Source organism: Aquarana catesbeiana, linkage group LG07 (assembly GCF_042186555.1).
Source record: "Aquarana catesbeiana isolate 2022-GZ linkage group LG07, ASM4218655v1, whole genome shotgun sequence".
Classification (NCBI taxonomy): domain Eukaryota; kingdom Metazoa; phylum Chordata; class Amphibia; order Anura; family Ranidae; genus Aquarana; species Aquarana catesbeiana.
The window spans coordinates 128,365,101-128,389,262 of record NC_133330.1 but is presented as its reverse complement, the minus strand read 5'-3'; the positions used below and the strand labels follow the sequence as shown (position 1 = coordinate 128,389,262).

The 24,162-nt window shown below is 42.8% G+C and overlaps 1 protein-coding gene across 8 annotated transcripts in view; it reads left to right on the top strand.

The window, feature by feature from the left end:
* IPPK (inositol-pentakisphosphate 2-kinase) overlaps nucleotides 1-24,162 on the top strand; it is a 1,128,404-nt gene that overhangs the window by 290,042 nt on the left and 814,200 nt on the right. For all 8 annotated transcript variants that reach the window (XR_012235280.1, XR_012235279.1, XR_012235281.1 and 5 more), the window contains exon 5: nucleotides 19,016-19,134. Coding sequence is in view for 5 of the 8 variants with exons in the window: in XM_073592668.1 (XP_073448769.1) it covers nucleotides 19,016-19,134 (119 nt within the window). In the remaining 3 variants the exon portion in view is untranslated. The remainder of the gene's footprint in view (nucleotides 1-19,015; nucleotides 19,135-24,162) is intronic.

Sequence of the window (24,162 nt, the reverse complement as noted above, 5' to 3'; positions counted from 1 at the left end):
GAGTAGGTTCGGATAGCTCCGCTCGGGACTACGAGTGAAGCCGAAAATGAACGAGAGCCGCCGGGAAGAGCCGAGGACCGGCTCTGTGTATTTCGGCGCCGGCGGCGCCATTTTCAAATCGCGGTCGGCGATTTTGATAATGTGACAGGTCGGGATCGCAGGGGATCGGCGTATAACACGCACCTGCGATTTTCCCCTGGTTTTAAGGGGAAAAAAGTGCGTGTTATACGCCGATAAATACGGTAGTCCATAAAGATTATAGGCTATAAACATGAGTATGTTTGTCAGGCATCTAAAGTAGTAAAATCAATGAGTATTTGCATACAGATATGTATATATATAAGTAAAAGGCCTGGGCCACGGATGGTAGGGACATGGAGATGGTGGAAAACATAGGATGGCAGAGGGATACTAACAAGTGACAAGATGAAAAAGACAGAGAGGAAAGAGGGGTGGATTGTGATAGTGTAGTGAGATGTGTGATATCAAATAAATAGAAATGAATAAAATAAATAAAGCTATGTATGAGGTATGCAAGTATGCCTAAAGGTAACAAGTATCAAAAGGTGAAGATGGTAAATACCTGAGTGTGGTGAATATCTTGAATATAAGAGTAATGAGACACAGCAGGCAACCTCCACAGCTGTGTGTGTCCTCAATGAAGAGTGAAATTAAAATGCAAGCCATGCCTGACCTCCAATTTAACCCCGGGAGAGCCCAGGAGGCTCCGCCCCCAACACCATGTGTGGATGGCTGACATGTGAGCACAGGAGGCGCCCACTGTCATAGGGAGGCACGCAAATGCAGACACATCCCCCAGCCATCAGATGATATAGTGCGTCCAGCTGTGCTGACGTCTGCAAAATCGCAGACGCCACACCTCCGGAGCCTGAACATGGTGCCGATGTGTAGGTGTCCCCATCTGCCCGAAAGCAGATAGGGACAGCAGGAGACATGAAAAAGCCTCCCTTTGTACACATAGCAGCCCCCAATGCGAGACAGAAAATGCCAACGCCAACCAAAGAATCGCACAACAAGGAGCCAGGGTATAAAACAATACTTGGATAAAAAGTATGTTGGAGGATGAGTAGCTAGTATAGCATCAAAGTGTAGAAGTTGTTTATACATGTATATACTGGCGGGGGTGACAACAGACCAGGTTTGGGCTAGTGGGTGTCTTCCACCTGGGTTCAATATAAAGAAAAAAGAGAAAGGTCTGGTGTCCCCAGTAACACACTTCCATCCCTATAACATATAGTAAAACAAAGGATTCGCCCTGGGACTTTAAATGAAGTGGGTACCGTTACCGCCAGTAAACATAACAGTAGTAAATACAGTATATGGCTTATTCAAGTAAAATTGTTTACATGCATAGATAACACCAACAGTTGCCAAAAAAAGATATATAAAACAAGAAATATTGGTACATGGATGTAATAGCAGTCATAGTACACGGGCATCATACTACCCGACTAGTTTCGCGAGATCCAGCTCGCTCTAGCTCGCTCTTCAGGGGTGGATGTGTGTAACATTGTACCTGGCACAAAGGTTCTAGAGAGGGCCACTGCCTGAGAGCCACCGAGGAGGCGTCAAGGTCTCCATTCAGAACCATATTGAAGTCCCCGCATACAATTAAGTTACCTTTTTGCATGGATTTAGCAAGTTTTCCAATTTTGCAGATACATTTCAGCGATTTAACATTAGGTGCGTATAGGTTCACCAGTGTGTAGATAACATGGTCCATTTCAGCAACCAAGATAATGAAGCGTCCTTGGGGTCAGCATGGTCCTGCAGGAAAGAAAAGGTTACTGTGTCCCTAATTGCAATCAATACACCATTTTTCTTGGAGTTGTCATTAGCAGTGAATACTTGTGGGAAATTGTTGTGCGTGCACTTTGGGGGTTTGCTGCTGGAGAAATGTGCCTCTTGTGCACACAGGATGTCACATTTTAGGTCCATAGCTGATTTCCATAGAGCTCTGTTTGTAGGGACTGTTTAAGCCTCTCACATTGTGTGACATTATCTTAAGGTTCATTCCAAAAATAGAAAGCGAACTGCTGCCATCTAGTGGTAGAACTTGGTAGGAAGCATGTTATCAATCTGTTGCTGGATATGTGTATATCCTGAGATCAAATTTATTTTACAGTCATAAAACAAAAAAAAAACAAGCAAAATAAACCAAACTGGGTTGTTCAACAACTGGGAACAGTCAAGCAAATTTTGCTGCATAAAACGGGTTACGGGAATCCATCCTGTAAATGAAGAAGGGGGAAAACTAGTTCTCGGTTTAGCCCGAACGACGGATGATTTTTGGGCCGACACATAGGCTTGCAGGAAGATTAGAAGGCATTTTCTGAGGAGCTCCATTCCTTTTTCTAGTGAGGTGATCACATGCAATTTGTTATGCATTTCCAGCAATAATTTGGCTGGCAAACCCCATTTGTAGAGGATTTTGTGATTATGCAGGATTTTCGTAATAGGAACTAAGTTATGCCTTGCCATCAGTGTAGCTTGCGACAGATCAGCATAGAGTGCGATTGCAGCGAACGGGTCAGGGAGTGCAGGGTGCTGTTTAGCGTATCGCATCAGCTGGTCTTTCACATGGTAAAAGTGGATTCTTGCTATGACATCCCTGGGGATCTTGTCAGACAGGAATGATAGTTTTGGCAGACTGTGGGCTCTGTCTATTATTACATCTGGAAGAGCAGTGGTCATAAGCTTTTGGAGGTATGCTGTAAGCTCTGCTGGTTTGATTGATTCAGGGACTCCTCTAAATTTGATATTATTCCTGCAAGCCCTGTCTTCAATGTCCGCCATTTTAAGACGCATAGCTTTGAGCTCATCTTCAACATCAAAATGGGCATCCACTAGCTCATTATGTGCCAAAGTAAATTCCTACATCTTTTGTTCCACATATTCTACTCTGTTGGTGACCGCTGATATGTCTGCTTTTGTTTTGTTTTGTTTGCTTTTGTGGATTGCATGAATGCTGCCATATCTTGCTGGAGGGCCCCCAGCAAAGTTTGTAGCATCTCCTTCATAGTAGCGTCTATGATGGGCTGCCCTGATTTGGGAAATGCATCTAAGTGCTGTCCATATGAGGAGGATTCCTTCATTCCTTCCCCCTCTGTCCCTGCATCATCCTGGGTCTCTCCCTCCTCCCCAATCCTCCTTTTTTGCTTAACAGGGCTGTTAAAAGGGGAGGATGTCAGTGGATGTCCTGAAGGACATGACTCACCTGTGGATGGCGATGGATTGCTGAGTGAGCGTGCAGGGGATGCTGAGGCTCGGTTCCCAGCGCAGGTGTCCATCTTGGATTTCTCGGCTGACCGCTGGGGGGAAGAAATCCGTCAATTTCCTTGGTCCTTCCTGTTCTTTTCGTTTGCTCATGGTGTCGGGTGTGTGCCCCTCGGTCTCCCCTTGCTGAGGGTATGTTTTTTAGCTGTGTGGGCTTGCTGTGAGCCTCAATATGCTGTCCATTGTGGCAGATCTCTCCTCTCACACCACCATCTGCTCTGGCTGCCGGCTCTGCGCCCATCACTAGACCCTTTTGATCATCAGATTTTTTAAGGCACTAGCTAGGGCAAGGCCGGTTCCAATTACGTTTTTTCCCAAATGGGATTTGTCAGTGGTTTTGCAGGGTCTGACTAGAAGCCACAGTTAAATATTGGTAGTTAAAGCTAGTACTGTTCAGTTATCTTGGCTAGACGGGTCAGCAAATGCAGGCCTTATCTATCATTGAGCCTTTTTTGACCGTTTTTCCAGAACGGGTAGTGCTGAGGACAGACCCGGGGTTTTTGCTAAAGGTCTCTCAATTTTTTTTTCACAGATCCCAGGAGATAGTTCTACCGATTTTTCTATCCATTGCCATCCTACCCTAAAGAAAGGGAATTTCATAGTCTGGACGTAAAGAGATGCGTGTTATGCTATCTGGAGGTAACAAGAGTTTAGGAAAGTCCAATTCTCTGTTTTGTTTTCGGGGTCTCGTAGGAGTTAGGGAGCTTCTAAAAGCACAATTGGAAGGTGGCTTCAGACGGCCATCTATGAAGCTTATAGGGCCTTGGAAGTAGAACCTCCCGCAGAGGTAGTGGCCCATTCAACTCATGCTGTGGCAACATCCTGGGTGAAACGAACTGGGGCCTTTCCAGTGCAAATCTGCATGGCAGCCACATGGATGAGTTTCTCCACTTTCACTCGTCGCTATAGGATGGACCTGCTCTCAGCAGCAGAGCAATCGTTTGGCAGGAAGGTCCTGCAGGCGGTGGTCCCACCCTAGAATAAGTACTCGCTTATCTCCAGGTGCTGTCCTGAAAGACGAGGTGAGAAAACCTTAGTTAGACTTGCCGGTAACGGTATTTCTACGAGTCTTTCAGGACAACGCTGATGACCCTCCCTTGATTGTGAATGTTAATGTGGTGTTATTGCTTATATGATTTCAGCATGGCTGGAGGTGCTCGATAACAACTGAGGCCATGGTGGAAGTGTCCAGGCTTTAAAGCGATGACTGCAGTGTTTCCTGGGAATTGGGTGGAGCTGCGATTTCTCCCCAGGTGCTGTCCAGGTGGTGTTCTGAAAGACTCGTAGAAATACTGTTACCGGTAAGTCTAACTAAAGTTTTCTGTTTTCCCAACTGTGTTGGTTTCTCAAGACCTGTTTCATATGTCCTTTGAACTTGTGTTAAAATATGATTATTAAAAAAAATAAAAATAATATATATGTATACAGTATATATAATTTATATACTGTTTACAATTCAGTTACATTCAAATATATTCAACTACCTTTGTTGACTGTTTATCCCGGTTTTCCTTCCACTTTTTCTTAAACAATCCTGAGGTTGTCTACAACAGAGAAAGGACAATTATAGTACTTACAGCATTGCATTGAGCTCCAAAATATTAAAAGGACAGTGGGAGAAAAAGAGGAATAAAAAGAAAAACCAAGAGAGGGAGGAAGAGAGGGGGAGAGAGAGGTGGCGGGGAGAGTATAGGAGGACTGTGCAAAATGTACTTTCACAATTGGAACTCTTGTCTCAGTCCATGTGTGAAAGACCCTGAAGATGGAAAGTAAATTGGTTAATATCCAAAAAACAAGTATTTTGTATAAAGTATGAACATTAACGTTAATTCAGTACCTTGACTGTACTGCATGGAGTCTTGCAATCCAAATTTGAAGACGGCTACATCTGCAATATAACCACAATGCACAGTAGTAGGTTACATGTATAGATATGGAATAATAGCATGGGTTAATGCAGAGTATGCTAGGATTGTAGTGCATGGATTTACATAAATGCATGCCAGCGGTGGCGTGCATTGCAGTGCTAGAATTGCAAAGCATGGTGGATACAGAATGTGCTAGTACTGCAGTGCATGGTAGATGCAGACTTTGCTAGCATTGTTGTGCATGGAGGGTGCGTAATTGCAGTATATGAAGGGTGCATCATTGCAGTGCATGGTGGATGAAGTCTTGCTGCACATGGTGCATGCAAAGTTTGCTAGCGGTGGCATGCATGGTGGATACAGTATTGCAGTGCGTGGTGCATGCAGAGTTTGGAAGTGGTGGCGTGCATGGTGGATGCAGTTTTGCTGCGCATGGTGCATGCAGAGTTTGCTAGTGGTGGCGTGCATGGTGGATGCAGCGATGGCATGCATGGAGGTGGCAGTGCATTGGGAATGTTCTATGCAGAGCTTGCAAGCAGAGAGCATGCTTGTGAACACTTACCATGAGTTCCACCAAATTAACCACATTTGGTTCTCCTCCCAGCCTGTCTGTCTCTCCATTAGGCCCGATGTAGCAGCAGAAGTTATACTCCGCCCACAGCAAATGACCTTAGACAAATGCAGTAACACACAAATGAACATACCACCTTATTCGTTATTTAATGCAAAATTCTTTCAAAAATTGCACTTTCAAAACTGATTTACTGCAAGAGTTATTTTACCAAATTTTATGAGTCATTATTAAACTCTTATGAATTGACCTCATTGTCTTTCCTTCTTTGTATCATACTCTGAAGCACCCTAATCCCGGCCATAGATTGGCTGGCCGCTAGCAATAATTGTATGTAAAATCTGACAGGCTGGCTCTCTCCCCAGGCCCCCACATCTCACCAATGGATACAACAAGGTAATACTATACTTGTTCAAGAAAAAAATGCATAGCCGTACAGGAATGCGTCCAATAAATGTACCTAAATCTGGCAGGAGTGGCTGGAAACCCCTGGGGTAGTCCCACCTCAGTTGGTTTTTACTAGACTGCTCCAGGTGTAGGAGAAAAAGCAGCTGAGAATCATGTTATAGAACTTGAAGGCCTGAGTGGGATGTAGGATGTTGGCGGTAGCTCTATATTTACAGGGTGACAGGTGTTTATACTGCATGATGGAGGTGATCGTTTGGAGGATAGCGCACACTTTTTAAGTAGTTTTTTTAATTTCCTTCTGTGTTTTTCTTTGTTTTACTTTATTGGTATATGCTATGCTGATTATTATATTTACTGTGCAAAATGTATACCTTGGTATAAGATATAGATGCTGAAAACTGATACAATTTTCCTGAACTCGATCTTTCTTTTTTTTGCAAATATGATTTTATTGAGAATTTTGAACAAAAAAAAGGAAAGAAATACCGTGAAGGTATAATACAACAGTGGTCTTCTTCAACATTCTGAAAAATATAACAATTATATACTTTTTCCATAAAGTGTTCCCACTCTATCTGCAGAGAAGCTAATCTGTTACATCACACAGCCTCATTTAATTTGTGAGCCTATCTTTGCGACCTGTAAATATATCAACAGCTGTGCAGTATTGCTACACAACATGAACATATTCCAAATAGTTATTTACCTCTGCATAGTTCCAACCTGACTGGTGTGAATGGAAAATCATCTATTACCTGAGTATTAGACCACTGATTGAGAAAGAAAAAAGAAATACATAAAACATATAGACAGAATAGAGGGGGTAAGGGGAGGGGGGGGGGGGGTACAAGTTTGACGCGAGCGCGATGGACCGAGCCAGGATCCTGTCCTGCAACAAAGCCCCATTAAAGGGACTCTCAAGAATTTAATAACGTTTGTCCTTCATCTGAGAAAATGTACATGTTCCAAGATAACCAATTTTTAGAATGTTTGTCTTGTTTGTGTTGGGCAGTGAGTACTAGGTCTTCCATCTTTTTAATTTCCTCAACTCTGCGCAGCCACATCCCCACCGTGGGGGGTGCATTTTGTTTCCACATGGCTGAAATGCAGGACTTTGCTGCATTAAGCAAATGTCTAACCACTGACTTCTTATATGATCTAATCGGGCTTGACGTGGCATGTAGCAGAAAAATTGCGGGATCTCTCTGCGTTATGTGACTCGTAAATTTTTTAACGATTGTCTCAACCGCTATCCAAAAATTCTGTAATAGTGGGCAAGTCCAAAAAATATGCAGGAGTGTCCCTTTGTCAGTACAGCACCTCCAACATCAGAAGTGTTAGGGAAAAATTTATGTAGTAGTTGAGGCGTGTAGTACCACCTAGTCAGAATTTTATAATTTGTCTTCTGAATTTTTGTACAGATGGATGATTTCAGTGTGAATTGAAGTATGTTTTGTGTTTGTGCTGCTGTAAAATTACATTGTAGATCATGTTCCCATTTCCGTAAAAACAACAAGTCTGGTTGGTGTGTTGAGTAGGGAGTATGTCTTGGAGAGCACCTGAGGCAATGTACCTTCCCCTCTACAATGTTCTTCTAAGGTCGTCATGTCACGCTTAAATCGCGTAGGTTCTGGCATGGAATGAAGAAAATGGTGCAACCGGATCGCTTTCCAAAATGACAATTGAAAACCCCCATTACTGTTCGTCAGGGACTGAATTGAAATCCAGTGGTCACCTTCTACATAATGTACTGCGCAGTCTTTACCTGCTTTCCAGAGCATCTCATATTCCAAGTAGTCTAGTCTTGGTTTGAACGCTGGATTGCCCAAAATGGGAAATAAAGGGGACTGTTTGGATGTCAGCGAAGTGGTTTTAAATATACTTGAGCCCACGGACAGCGTGGCACCTATGATCAGGAGTGAGGTCATGTCCCTGGGGAGTCGATCGTAGCACCAGATAGCCCCTTTCAAGGGGACATTAACCTGGTGGTTCTCCACTTGGACCCATAGTTTGGATTTGTCATGTCTGTTCCAGTCAATGATCCTCCCTAAATGTACTGCTTGATAATAGTGTTTTGCGTCAGGGAGGGCAAGACCCCCATAGTGTTTCGGCAGAGTCATGTAACGTCTTTTTAGTCTGGGTTTCGAATGTGACCACACAAATTTTATAAACAGGGAATGTATTTGTTTAAAGTAGCTGGCAGGTATCTTTATTGGCAAGGCTTAGAATAGGTATAGACATTTTGGGAGAATGCACATTTTAATTAAATTGCATCTCCCAAACCATGAGTGCAGACCCTTGCCCCACTCTTCAAGCAGCTCTTTAGCTTTGCATAGGATTGGAGGGAAGTTCAGTTCAAATGTGCGTTTCAAGTCTCTAGGTATATTAGTGCCTAGATAGGTAAAGTGACTGACCATTTAAAATTGAATTTGGTCTTCAGAAAGGATAGCTGTTCTGTCGACATATTGATACCCATTGCTGTTGATTTGTCAAAATTAATCTTTAGATTAGATATGTTCCCATATCTCTGAAATTCTTTAAGTAGATTTGGGAGAGATATGATCGGGTTGGTTAAGGACAATAGGAGATCATCAGCATATGCAGAGATCTTATATTGCCTGTGATCTATAGTAATCCCTGAAATATCTGGAATTTCTGCGTATCGTGTTCAGAAAGGGTTCAAGTACCAGGGCAAAAAGGAGAGGTGACAATGGGCACCCTTGTCTGGTACCATTAGAAATGTTGAAGGGATCAGACAAGATTCCATTGGCTTAGACCCTAGCTGTTGGTATAGAGTAAACATTGGAGATCCACTGTAACATGTGGCTACCTAGTCCGATGTGTTTAAGAACTGCTGTCATGAATTCCCAACTCACCCGGTCGAATGCTTTCTCAGCATCTGTGCTGAGAAAGGTACATGACGCTTTAGTTATGTTGGCTCTATGTATCAGGTTGAGTACTTTTGTAGTGTTGTCCCTAGCCTCACGCGTAGGGACAAAACCCACCTGGTCTAAATGTATCAGGTCTGTCATATGTTGGGATAATCTATTTGCTAAGACTTTGGTGAGGAGTTTGAGATCTATATTTAAGAGAGATACAGGCCTGTAGCTACCACCGGCAGAGGGATCCTTCCTTTCTTTAGGTATAAGGGAGATGTGAGCGCTTAAGGTGTCTCTTTGTAGGTGGCCCCCCTCTGTAAGATTGTTAAAGAGTTTCAACATATGTGGGCCTAGAATCGGTAGGAGTGTCTGGTAATATTGTAGGGTCAGTCCGTCCGGGCCAGGAGCTTTACCCGTTTTTATATTCTTAAGCGCGCATTGCAGTTCTACCATTGTGATGGGTTCTTCTAGGGCAGCTGCATCTTCTTCTGATATTTTAGGAATGTTAGATAGGGTAAGATAATCCCCTATTGCAGTGTCAGTGACACCTGACTTCGGGAGGTTATATAGAGAGGAGTAAAAAGTTTTGAATTCATTGGCAATTTGTGTGGGTAACATCTTTTTCTGCCCTGATGGGGAGATGATTTGAGGTATATATGCGCGTAGTTTCTGTTGTCTTACTGCTCTCGCAAGGAGTTTTCCACATTTATTCCCCGATTCATATGTGAGCTTCCTACATGATTGTAGTGCTGCTTTTGCCTGATAGTGTAATATGTCAACCGTCTGTCTACGTAAAGTAAGGAGTTCTGTTTCTATTGTTAGGGTCGGGTTTCTTTTATGCGTTTTTTCTAGATCGTGAGTTTTCTGTAAAAGGAGCAACAACTGTTTTTCCCGTTCCCTTTTGATATGTGTGCCGTGCTTTACCAGGATCCCTCTAATCACAGACTTATGGGCTTCCCAAAGTATCCCAGGATCACAATTCTCAATGTTATTCGTCAGGAAGTATTGTTTAAGCTCTTTTGTGACATCAGCCAGTACTGTGGGATTCTGCAGTAAACTCATTCAGTCGCCAAAATCTCGTTTTAGTCGTCGCCGTCTGTGAGAGAGAGTAGCGCAAGGTGATAGGTGCGTGGTCAGACCAGGTGATGGTACCTATGTCCACTCCATTCACCGCCTCTAGCTGGTTATGAGGTAAAAGAAAAAGTCGATGCGGGAGTATGATTTATGTGGTGATGAGAACGTATAATCCCTCTCCCCTGCATGTAGAAGTCTCCACACGTCTATCAATCTGGCCTCATGTAGTGCCCGAGTGATGCGTTTGTGTACACCTCCCCGCAGTGAGGAGGTTTCAGTTGATGTGTCGACCGTTGGGCTCAAGGGAACATTAAAATCGCTGCCTAGAATCAGCTGTCCTTCAGCAAAGGTCAGCAGATCGTTCAATGTTTTGGATATGAAAATATCCTGCCTGTTGTTTGGAGCGTAGACCGTCGCTAAAGTCACTAATACATCGCCTATCAGTCCTTTAAGAAACACATACCTCCCTTCTGTGTCAATTTTAGTGTCCCGGCAGGTCCAGGGTACTCTCCCTGCAAGGAGTATAGATACTCCTTTCGATTTGGCTGAGGGGTTGGTAGCGTGATATGCAAAAGGAAAATACCGGGTTTTCAAGCACATCGGCGCACCCTTTTTAAAGTGGGTTTCCTGAACAAACACTATGTCCGCTTTAGATCTTTTAAGATCATTCAAGAGCATGCGTCGTTTCTCAGGCACATTCAGCCCTTTGGCGATCAATGAGAAAATAGTAATTTGATCCATCGCGCTCACGTCAAAAAAGAGGTTTTGTTTAAAAGGGGTGGGAAGAAGGGGGGGCTAGAGATGAAGTGGAGAAACTTAGTATAGAAAATGGAGACTAGAAGGAGTAAGCTAGGAGGAAAGGAGAGAGAGAGAGAGAGAAAGAGAAGGGCAGAAGGAGCTCAAGAAACAAAAAGTAGATAATCAATCCTATAGACTGTCCTTTCAAGTAATAATTGTCGCTAGACAACTATGTGCAGTTACTTGCAATGAAACACACTCCAATTATCACCGGGAAGGTGCTTCGGCCTAATGGGGATGAGGTTAGACTACGACCAGGGGAGCTAATCCCAGCCCGCCCTCCCACCCGCCCCTAGATACAATATAGGCATGTGAGCATTGTGAGCATATATAATATTATCAAATGATCAAATAAAGAAACATAAAACATAATATTACCTTAGATAACTGCTCCCTCAGGCCCAACCATTTTTAATCAAAACAGGTATGCTCTGTTATTTCTATCTGGCCACCCCCTTAAAAAGCATATACTCAATTGTGGATTGTATTCCACTCTGAATTGTCAAAGTCCTGGGAAGTGGCTCCCTGAGGCGATCCATAGAGGGGTTCATAGGGCACATAACTTTCTGCCAAGATATTTCCCAGACTGACATAGCGACATGAAGCGAGGGCATCTCAGTTCCATTAGGGCCGGTTCACACAGGGGCGACTTGTCAGGCGACCTAGTCGCCTGACAAGTCGCCTCCCGTTCTGTGCTACGGAACCGTTCTAATAGGAGCGACGCAAGTCGCCCTGACTTAGAAAAAGGTTCCTGTACTACTTTGGGGGCGACTTGCATAGACTTCTATACAGAAGTCGTCTTGCAAGTCGCCCCAGCAGTCGTGTGCAGGTCGCCTCGGAGAGGCGACCTGCAAGTTGTGCCGCGTCTAGTGTGAACCGGCACTTAGAGTGATCACAAAGTCTGACGGTGATGTACTGACAAGACCTGGCCCACTCCCCAACTCCAGATTGAGCTCCAGATTGCGGGTCTCGTCTGGTATTTCCCATCTACAGGCAGTTCAGAAATGAATCCCCCAAGATTCCCCCCCCCTCCTCCCACTGTCATAAGGAGAAATGTAGCATACATGCACATGAGTTATTTTCGGCATAGAATCCTAAGCATATTCCACGTCAGACATCCCTCCTTGCAATAACAACTGTTCCTGGCCCTAGGGTAGCCAGGAAAGGGGGGGGGAGGTAATGGTTCATGTGTTGCACTTCAGAAGGGAGGACAATCGACCCATCTGGCAGAATGTCAGGAGGGCTCAACAAGTAGAACATTGAGAGTAGGACAGTTATAAGTGCACCAGAGAACGAAAATTAAAATCAAAACATATGGGGTATCGTACACAGTCTCACCACAGCGATCATCTCTAGACTTCTGTCTTCTTCTGGAGATGTGATGCGGGATCTGCGTCGACTACGTTGTGGTCTCGGCGAGCCTGGTCTTCGTAGGTTTGGACCCCCTAAGCGGTGAGTGAATCTTGGGATCAGTTGAAGCCAATCTGGAACAGTCACTGGGTCAGTCTCCAGAAAATCAAACAGTGCAGGAAGCTCCGCAGGGGACCGCAGGTGAAAAATTGTGATCGCTTCTTAAAAGTCACCGATATTGGAAAGCCCCAGCGCTATGTGATGCCAGCGTGTTGAGCATACTGGTCTCAGCATTGCTCTGCGTTGCAAGATGGCTCTTGAAAGATCTGGCATGATCTGGATAGTTGCTCCGTCAAATTCCACATCTCTCATCTCCCACTCTTTCCGCAAGATGGCCTCTTTATGCGTATATTGGTGTATCCTACAGATCACGTCTCTTGGGCGATTCGGGTCAGTTGATTTCGGTCCCAGCGCCCTGTGGATCCGATCAAAGGAAAGCGTAGTTGGGAAGTCAGACCCTGCTGTGTTCCTGAAGATGGCTATAGCAGTAGCTGTGAGATCTTCTGCACCCGTGGCTTCATGCAGGCCCCTTATGTGCAGGTTGTTCCTCCTGCTGTGATCTTCAATCTCTTCTAGATGGAGTTGCTGGGCTAATACCAATTTTGTCTGAGTTGCCTGGGTATCTTCTACCTGCTTTAAGCGCTGTGAGATATTCGTTACTGTGGCTTCCCCTGCTCCCATGCGTTCTGATAGGGCAGTGATGTCTGTGCGCACCGCGGCTATGTCCCTGCGATGAGAGGCCTCCAGTCTGCTGGCTAATGATTCAAAATCGGCTCTGGTCGGTAAGGCCCGCAGCAGTGCTCTCAGCTTCTCATCTGCATGCAGAGTAAGAGGTGTATTGTGCGAGTCCTGTGTGTCCTGGGGATCGTCACGGAGCAGCATAGGGGTGGTTATGCCTCTGTCTGATGTGCAGGGGGCCATAGACGGTGTCAGTGAGCAGTGCTGTGGGGTACTCACTCGTTCATCCGTCCTCGTGGTGGCCGCCAGCTTAGGAGCGGGGGATGGGTCCCGGGAACCAGGGAAGTACTGTCTGATGGCTCTGTTCCGCTGTGCGCTCTGCTGTGTTTTCGGTGATGCTTTCTTGTTCTGTCTGATGCTCTTCCCTCTGCGTCTCCCAGCAAAGTACATGCCGCTGCTCTATTGCTGTTTAAACAGAATTAAGGGCAGGAAAGGCCGGGACGGACCGGGAGCTCCTCAGAAGCATGTCTTCACACGGCCATGTCCAGACCACGCCCTCGAACTCGATATTTCTATGTTTTATATATCCAGAGTTTTCACTTTGACGGTTTGTACTTTTTGAAATTTTGCACAATAAAAATCTCTTCTGATTAAAAAATCTGACAGACTGGTTGTACCCAAGTTGATCGATCGATCAACTTGGGTACATTCAGCCTGCCCATGCATGCTTTGAATCTGCTGAACCAGCCGAGATTCAAACTGTCTATGACTGGCTTAAGGCCCATGATCTGAAGGATGAAGTGCTTCTCCTCTTTGCCAATACTAATTCTACTAAATCTGTTAATAATTCATGCACTTTTCAGCACCAGGCATATGTTTCTCTCAAAGAAAACAAGGACAGTGGGCACACCAGCCTTGCACATTACCTTTGCAACACTATAATTTATTGAAAGTGAAATAATATACTCACAAACGAGTGATGAATTAAAACAAATAATACAAAGTCCATCATTGGCCTCATCCAGCAGGATCTGCTGGCCAGTAGACTTGGGTGGGTTGAAAAAAGTCCAAAGTAGGCTGACACGTTTCGATGGTGACCCATCTTCACCAGAGCTGGATTTGGACTGTAGGTAGATGGTTTTAAGGTGACTGAGATCAAATGGATTTGTTCATGTGGTCCAGGCCCCTCCCTCAAATACAAAGTTCATCATTAGCCTCATCCAGCAGGATCTGCTGGCCAGTAGACTTAGCTGGGATGAAAAAAGTCCAAAGTAGGCTGACGCGTTTCGAGGGTGACCCCTTTTCCTCAGAGCTGGATTTGAACTGTAGGTAGATGGTTTTAAGGTGACTGAGATAAAATGGATTTGGTCATGTGGTCCAGGCCCCTCCCTCAAATGGGAGGGCCAATGATTGATTTAAAAAAATATATAGTTAATTCACCATTGGGGATAAATGCCACCAGAATCATGTGCATGCATTTCCAATCTGTCCTCCTGTAAACGTGTATATATCCTGATGCCCTTACATAAAATAGAAAGAACAAAAGATTGCAGTATATAGTTCACAATGAGACAGAACCACATTTGAAAACCACAAATATGTTTTTATTGCTCTAGATCTCTAAAGAGTACAGCATGTATCAGTATGTAGATACTCACTCTCACTTTGTTGAAGCCAGATGAAAAAATGGCTATAAGCTGTATCGGAGCCACAAATGGGGATGATTATAATAGGAGCCCAGAATGGAGAGACTAGGGGAACTGAAGGCATGTATGGATCACTGATGGTGTGATCCATACATTCTGCCTTCAGTTACCCTAGTCTCTCCATTCTGGGCTGCTATTGTATTTTCCCCATTTGTCCAATACACTCTATAACCATTTTTTCATCTGGCTTCAACAAAGTGAGAGTGAGTATCTACATACTGATGCATGCTGTTTAGTACTCTTTAGAGATCTAGAGCAATAATAAACATATTTGTGGTTTTCAAACTGGTTCTGTCTCATTGTCAACAATATACTGCAATCTTTTGTTGTTTCTATTTTATATATGGGAATCAGGATATATACAGTATCTCACATTTTTGTAAATATTTTGTAAATATTTTATTATATCTTTTCATGTGACAACACTGAAGAAATTACACTCAGAACAGAGGCCTGTTCTGAGTGGAACCAGTCCTGTTAAACCACTGTATGCTCTTGGCCACCGTGCTGCAGCTCAGTTTCAGGGTCTTGGCAATCTTCTTATAGTCTAGGCCATCTTTTTTTTTCAGATCCTCAGCGAGTTCTTTGCCATGAAGTGCCATGTTGAACTTCCAGTGACCAGTATAAGAGAGTGAGAGCGATAACACCAAATTTAACACACCTGCTCCCCATTCACACCTGAGACCTTGTATCACTAACAAGTCACATGACACTGGGGAGGGAAAAATGGCTAATTGGGCCCGATTTGGACACTTTCACTTTTGTTGCCAGAGGTTTAGACATTAATGGCTGTGTGTTGAGATATTTTGAGGGGACAGCAAATTTACACTGTTATACAAGCTGTACACTCACTACTTTACATTGTAGCAAAGTGTCATTTCTTCAGTGTTTTCACATCAAAAGATATAATAAAATATTTACAAAAATATGAGGGGTGTACTCACTTTTGTGAGATACTGTACATGTCTATAGGAGGATAGATTGGATATTTTCTCACATTATTCTGGTGGCATTTAACCCCAATGGTGAATGAGCCATTTGTTTTTTTAAATCAATCATTGGCCCTCCCATTTGAGGGAGGGGCCTGGACCACATGACCAAATCCATTTTATCTCAGTCACCTTAAAACCATCTACCTACAGTTCAAATCTAGCTCTGAGGAAAAGGGGTCACCCTCGAAACGCGTCAGCCTACTTTGGACTTTTTTCATCCCAGCTAAGTCTACTGGCCAGCAGATCCTGCTGGATGAGGCTAATGATGAACTTTGTATTTTCGGTTTTAATTACTCACTTGTTTGTGAGTATATTATTTCACTTTCAATAAATTATAGTGTTGCAAAGGTAATGCACAAGGCTGGTGTGCCCTCTGTCCTTGTTTTCTTTTAGAGTTACTCCTGGGTTCCCCCTAGCCTGTTGAGAGTGGCAGCACAGCCAGTGGCGTGACTTGTGAAGATTTCCCTCTTCTTCAGTTTACCCTGCGGCAATCTTTCGAGTGCAGTAGCATTTGTTTCTTTTTGCATATGTTTCTCTGATATGTAAGGCTTCCATCTGGTCTTTTGTTCACACGTTTGGTAAGTTCTACCAGTGGATGTTCAAGCTTTCACTGTCGGCAGTTATGGGCTTAAAGCGGTTGTATACTCTTGGAGAAAAAAAACAAACAAAAAAAAACCTGTAAGACTAAGGCATAATGAGCTAGTACGCATCATACATCATTAGCTCATTATGAAATACTTACCTTAGAATGAAGCCCTCCAGCGGCGCCCACACACTGCGGAGCCGTGACAACGTCACTCCCGCGCATGCGCATGAAGCCGCCGGTCACAGCACAGGGCTCTGAAGTAAGTACACAGGCGGACGTTTCTTCAGAGCGCATGTGCCAGTGATTTCAATGGCTGCATGTACAGTGAATATCTCCTAAACGGTGCATGTTTAGGAGATATTTACACTACTTATCGGTAAGCTTTATTATAGGCTTACCTATAGGTAAAAGGCAGTAGTAGAGTTTACTTCCTCTTTAAGGTGCTACAATCTGCTCTGAGTGTGTCAAGCCCTTTTGCGACCTATATGTTATGTCAGCCTGTTGGCATTGTTTACTATATTGCCCACCTTTCCCAGTCGTTATCATTTCAAGAAGCTTGTGTCCTTTACTGTCCGATCAGAAAAATTAGATTATTGACTTACCAGTAAAATCTGTTTCCTGGAAAACCACACAGGACATTGGTTCCTCCCCTCTGTTTATATGATCTTCCCTATTGTTTATCAGAAAACTGAGCCTAGCTGGGGGTGGGAGGGGTTATATAGGGGATGTCCCAGCAGCTTTTTTTTTTTTTTGCCAGTATTTATTCAACTGAATGTACCTGCATATGCCATAATGCATTAAAGGATCCAGTGTCCTGTACTGTACTCCAGGAAATTGATTTTACTGAGTCAAAATGCCTTTTTTGTGTGTGTTTTAATGCCTGCTATGCAGTTGGGCAATTGCCATTTTATTTGTCACTTTTGGGCCTCATTTTAGAATTCTTGGTGGCTGAGGAGTGCAGCTTTCCGTAATAGGTTTCTAATAGATATTTTTTATTTTCTAATAATTTTTATTGAAATTTTTTTAAAAAAAAGTAAAACTCAAAAGGTATATTGACTACGAATAATGTACATTAGTTGTGTATGAGAATACAAAATTTCTTAACATAAAAAAAAATATCAATATGAATTATGTTCTGCACAGAGCTCATAAGAGTTCAGACTGGTACACAATGAAGATATACCCACCCCTGTCCAATCATGTTTCATCTCTCCCGTCTAATAGCTTGTCACCGGGGCTAGGGATGGGGGTAGGGTTGCCGCCTCATCCCTTTAAACCCAAACACATATGAACTACATACTTGGTAAGGTTCACCTGGGTAAGCAAGTAGATAAAAGTATAGGTATAGATCCAAAATCTCCTTACTTTTCGGCAGGTCCACCAGGTGTGGAACATCGTGCCCTCCAGTCCACAGTCTCTAAAGGGCAGTAGGGTGGCTCCTGGGACACAAGATGCCACTCTCACAGGCACTATGTACCATCTTAGAAATACTTTATACAGTAGTTTGCTTCCATCAGTGAGGTGTTAATAAGCATTTTGGATGCATATTGTGACAGCTTACACCAATACTCCACTTCCAAAGTCTCATTAATATCATATTGCCATTTGTTCATATAGAACTGCTTAGATTAGGCTGTTTTCAATATAATGTAAATTTTAGAAATATGACCAGTGTGTTTGTCAAAGTTCCTGCATAAATATTCTATCGCTGTGGAGGAAGTTAAATCAGAAGTTCTATGTAAGATAGCTAGGAAGTGCGCTATCTGGGTGTAACGAAAACATTCTAAATTGGGTAGCTCATATTTTTCATGCAGGAATGGTTTTGACAGGTTGCCTCTGTGGTCACAGAAATTTGCAATACGTAATAAACCTTTATTGGTCCACCAGGTAAAAACTTGAGGATGGAGACACGGGGTGAAGGCAGGGGTTGGACAATAGTGGAGCCATTGGGGAGACTTGAAACTATGTGTTCTCATCAGCCGATCCCATAATGTTATTGAAACTGACAGAATGGGGCATAGTATAGTCAGTCTGTCCTTAGCTCACATCAAATGACTAATCTCAGTTGTTGGACAGAGAGTTGATTCAAGAGTCATCCAAATTGGACGGGACTGCTGTGTGTGAGAACAAATCAACTGGGAAAATTGAGCCGCTTGGTAGTATTTAGTAAAATGTGGTACTACCACCCCCCCCCCCCACACTATCTTATTTTAGGGATGTACAAGATGCATATTTACCCTGGGTCTCTCATCTCCCTATATGTATCTCAGTATCTTTCTTTGAAACAGCTTTAACTGACATATCAATCAATACTGGAAGGGTCCTAAACAGATATCATATCCTGGGCAGGACGCTCATTTTTATCGAGTACAATTGACCAAACCACGATGGGGGATTATTGGACCACCTATTAAGATCTTCCAACAGTTTTTTTTTTTATAGAAAAAATTATTTTGGCACAGCATGGAAAGAGATGGGGTTTAGGAAATACCCAGGTAGGGAAGAGCATATGATTGCTATCGGAAGGGGAATTAATTTTGTACATTACGGACAATGTGGGCCTTCAAGGATATATTAAGCGCTAGAGATTTTGAGTAATAGATATTATTTCATGTTTGTGATTGTAGTACAATAATGCCAGTCAGTCTTTTTAAATGTCATATTCAGGTCTATGATTTTTGGTAAGCTTCATGGTAAGTTTGCACCCTGTTGTAATGGATTATCTCATGCTGCCCTTCCCTTGTGATTCAGAATCCCGGTGTGAAAAAGAGATGGATATTAGTGGTTATGCCATGTGCCTTCCTAACCTCACTCGACTGCAGACCTTCCCATTTATAGAGCATAGACCCATATTCTGCATAGAGATTAAGGTGAGTGAACCTTCAATTTCACAGCTGTAATATTTGCATGTGTGTTTAGGATAGAGTTTCACACCTGTCTGGCTGTAAAAGATTACCAGCTAGATATTTATTTTAAATCTATATCCTATTTACCGTATTACATAGTACTTTAAGCAAGTATTAATGAACTGCAAAGTACAATAAACGTGGTATGTTAAGAACAGTATTCAATTCACTTCGTATCAAAGCTAAATTATTTTAGATCAAGTGCTCAGTGCTTTATATGGTTACTATTTTAGATTCCAGTAGCCTTACCTTAGCCCATATATATGTCAGCTCTAGGACTAGTTAAAAATTGTCTGTATGAGTTCAGAAACTCCTTTGGGTTTTATAATTAGAGAGGCATATGCAACGTCCATTGATTAGAAGAAAATTATTTGTCCAGTCCACAGGGAATCACAAAATACGTCAACCATGATTTCCTTAAAGTGTATGTTACCCTAAATATTTTTTTTACACATATGTGTATTTTATAAATCATAGTCTCTATAATTTTCATGCAAAATATGGACAAAAAAGAAGAATTACTCCTGCGCTTGTGAAGGCGTTTTTGGTGTAAATTGGTAGTATTGTTTAGAGTGAAAGAATTGAAGAAAGATGGTAATGCGTGTCCCGCTGCCTCAACTGACCAGGGGTGGTCTGGAGAAGACTGTGTAGAAAAGGGTGGATGGAGGGCACGTGATCAAACGCTTACATCAAAGAATTACATTTACAATGGGATACAAACCTATAGATAATACAAATACTACGTTTCGTAAGAGCAGGTAACAAAATATGCACTAAAAAGTTAAAAATTAGATATGCCCATGTGAAGGCAAGTATTTAAAATAGGCTGATGCGTTTCGAGGCTAACATCTTCATCAGAGCCTTGAGAACAGGAGCACAGTCTGTATAAGCCGGTAGGCCAACGTGTACATAAGGAGGCGTGGCTAGTTGGAAGGTATAACCTGTGATGGATAATTAATTATTCTAAGCTCCATACCAGTCCACGTCCAAGCGTTCTAGGTGGAATAAAGATCAAAAATGTATAGTAGACTTTGAGATGGTAAAGGATACAATGTCAATAAAAACAATAAAAGATTAATTTGTAACGAACATTGAAGCAACAAAGTGAAACATAAAATTGTATAGATACATATAAAAAGAATATATATAAAAAAGAGACATGTATGATGTTAGATACACAGAGAAACACAGAGAAACTGTCTCTCACCGCATGAAATGTCATGTTGCACTTATGTACAATGGACATGCGCATGCGTGTGTAAACATTCCTGCCAGCACATGGGTAGCTGTGCAGGAACAAAAAATGGGTACAAGCAAATGAGCACAAAATACACACCAAAGAGCACAGATGTAACCACACAGATATAAATATATATATATATATGTTCACATGTACATATAACCCACTTATGTGTGCGTGACATGTGCCTATGCCAAGTATGTGTCATGTCTGTGGGGTGGAAATCCACGGTGTGTGCAGCATGGTGGCAGAGAAAAAGCGTGAGGGATGTGAACGGATTGGAGCGTAACAATACATGTGGGCTATGCATGCAGAGGAATGCAGAAATGCTAGTTGCCATAAGTGAAGATGACAGACTGGTAATTATATGTTGGATCACACCTACCTACGTGGTATAGCAAAAATATGTATTTTTCCTTTATCGGTGGTATGGGACTGTCGGTAGTACCTGCAGAAGGAGAGGGCACAGAGGAGAAAAGAAAAGTTGAACGGGGGGAGGAGGGGGGGGGGGAATGGAGGGCGACCTGAGAGGGATCCCTCAGGACACTAGTGAGATGACAAGTGAAACTGCATAGGATGGTGCAGAGTTAGTGTAGTAACCTAATAGCTGACCTATCTCCAAGGCTGTGTGGGGGAGAGGCTGCAGCCTGCGTTTGTCCTTGGGGGTAAGGGAGTCTTGTGATCTGTGAAAATGGAAGGGGGAGGATGTCTCCTCAGATGATGCTGTAGGCGTAGATGTCTGAAGCTGTCTCTCCGCCTGAGACATAGGTAAGTGTCAGGATGGAGAGGACATGCTGGTGAGTTTAAAAGCCTGTTGGGGGCGGGCTATGAGTGCTTGTGGTCATCCAGGAAGGTGGGTGTATCTCACATTGGAACGCACACCAACGAGTGAGTGGGCGTGGTCGTGCGTTCCAAAGAGCGATCACATGACCGGACCCCTGTCGGCTCCCAGAGGAGGATGCGCTGGCAGAGGCCGTCCAGTATACCAGCCAATCTACTTTGTGCCTTGAGAGACGGCAAGCACAGCTGCTCTAGTCTTCGGGCACACAGAGGGTGTGTGGAGGCAAAATCAACTCAAGTATGCGTGGAACTGAAGGTTCCCTACCTATCTAAGTAGCACATGGGAAATATGTACATATGTACAAACATACACACATACGTGTGTATATATATATATATATATATATATATATATATATATATATATATATATATATATATATATATATATATATATATATATATATATATATATATACACACATACCTACACGTAACTATGCATACATAAGAACATAAAAATTATATACATGTAATGTATATGAAAGGTATAATAGTGATGATATTACTGGGCTGCAAAGTGCAATGGGCACTGTGTAAAAAATGTTATATATTGTGGAATGGATGTAGGTGGAAATGATGGCAGAAAGGGCAATAGATGATCGCTGTAATATCTAGTATTGAAGAATATGATTGTTTAGTGATGATGTGGATAGAAAACAGAGGGGGGTGGAGAGTCAGGAAGAGAATAGAACAGACTGCCGGAGCAGATGGCTAGGAAGCTCACAGTGGGTAAGTGGGAGGAAGGATGGCAATGGGGTGCTGATGGAAATGGAAATACTTGTAGTTCCGAAAAATGAGAATGAATTTTTTTGGACCTCGATCTGCAAATCGATGAAGAAGGTATGATTCTGTATAAGACCCATTTCAAACCCAGTGCAGGGAACTCTTACCTTCATGCTAAAAGCCACCACCATCCCAAGTGGATCCGAAACATCCCCTATGGGCAATTTTGCAAGCTGAAGAGAACCTGTACCAAAAGAAGCGACTATGAAAAGCAAAGATCCATTCTAAAAAGAAATTTCTCAAGAAGGGTTATGAAGAACATCTCATTGAACAAGCTTTTTCAAAATACTGAACACAGTATGATGAACACCCCTCAGTCACTATGACAATGGAGGTCGACAAAACGGGGAGAAACAAGCGGATTATCGACAGAAATCACTCTAATTCTATTAGATTCAGTACACAATACAATACCAAAGCATTTGACATACAGAGAGTCATCCAGAAGAATTGGAACATTCTCAAGCAAGATCCCATCCTCAGTCTAGTCCTACCATCCAAACCTGAAGTTGTGTTTAGAAAATCAAAAGACCTTAGAAGTTTAATAGCACCAAGCAGAGTGTGAAAACCCCCGAACCAAACAAAGACCCCCACTGGACGTTGGACAATCCATCTTTGACCAGAAGGGAAACTTTAAATGTGGAATTAGAAACTGTGGAGCTTGTGCTTTTATGGCACACCGCAAAAAAGAAGTCATGGGGTCCGACGGCCGGAACCACAAAATTGGTCAGTTCATTAATTGTGGCACCTCCTACTTGGTCTATGGTCTAATTTGTCCATGCGGCTTACTTTGTCGGGCGTAGAACACGTCCACTGAGGACAAGATTCAGCAAGCACAAATGCAGCATCATCAATAGTAACACGTACCATCAGTCCATGAAGGATAAGAAAAGTCATAACTACTTAGTGCCCAGGCATTTCAGAGAACGCCATAATGAAAACCCAATAGGCCTTAAAGTGTTTGGCATTGAAGCCATCAAAAAAGACGATGATATTGGGAGGAGATTTCAGAAACTCTGTAGACAGGAATCATTCTGGATTTTTACTCTTGGGTCAATGGTTCCTGATGGAATGAATGAGGATTTGGAAATCCACGGGGTAATCTAGATGCAGGACTAGTACCAGCATGCATTGTCATCATTCCCGCTCTGAGCACACCCACCCTGCCCCTGTCCTATTTTTTCATTACATCATCATTTTTTCTTCGCCATTTCATTCTCCTTTTTCGTAACTACAAGTATTTCCATATCCATCAGCACCCCATTGCCATCCTTCCTCCCACTTACCCACTGTGAGCTTCCTAGCCATCTGCTCCGGCAGTCTATTCTATCCTCCCCCCCCCCCCCCCCCCCCCTGTTTTCCATCCACCCAGCCCCATCTGTACATATCATCACTAAACAATTACATTCTTCAACACAGGATATTACAGTGATCATCTATTGCCCTTTCTGCCATCATTTCCACCTACATCCGTTCCACAGTATATAACAATATATAACAAAAAAAAAGATCATTTCTGAAACTGATTCTGAAAAATCATTTGTGGTACCTGCATAGTTCTAACTGTAGAAAGTGTCTCTAACTACTTTAATTGCATACATTTTTGCTAATAAGTCCTATCTGCAAACAGATATTTAGGAGGATCGCTGATTTGCTCGTGGTTAACAGTAACCTTTAGCCTCATAATCACTGTTAACTACATTAGATAGTAAATTAATTTGCATTTCCTAATGCTTTGTTTCTTTAGGCCTCATGCACATAGGATGTTAAAAAAAAAAGAGCTGCAAAGCCTGTTCTGCCACCACAAAAAAATGCGTCCTAAAAAATGCCCCTTTAGCTGTGTTTTGCACATGCGTTTAGATCTATTTAAGCGCATTAGCATTGACAAGCATTTTTTTTTCATAAACTCTCCCCTCTTATGTTTCACTCCCAATTTTCCACAATCCATAAAGAAATATTATAATCTTCTTCGCTATTTTGATTGGAGGGAGAGCGCATCTGATTTCTATAATGGATCCAGTCATTTAGAAAATCAATGAGGCCATCCTGCTGCTTGTGTTACGGATCTGTGGAGATAAACAGCTGGAGGATAAATTTTTCCCCTTAACGCATGTCTGTTCCTGCGT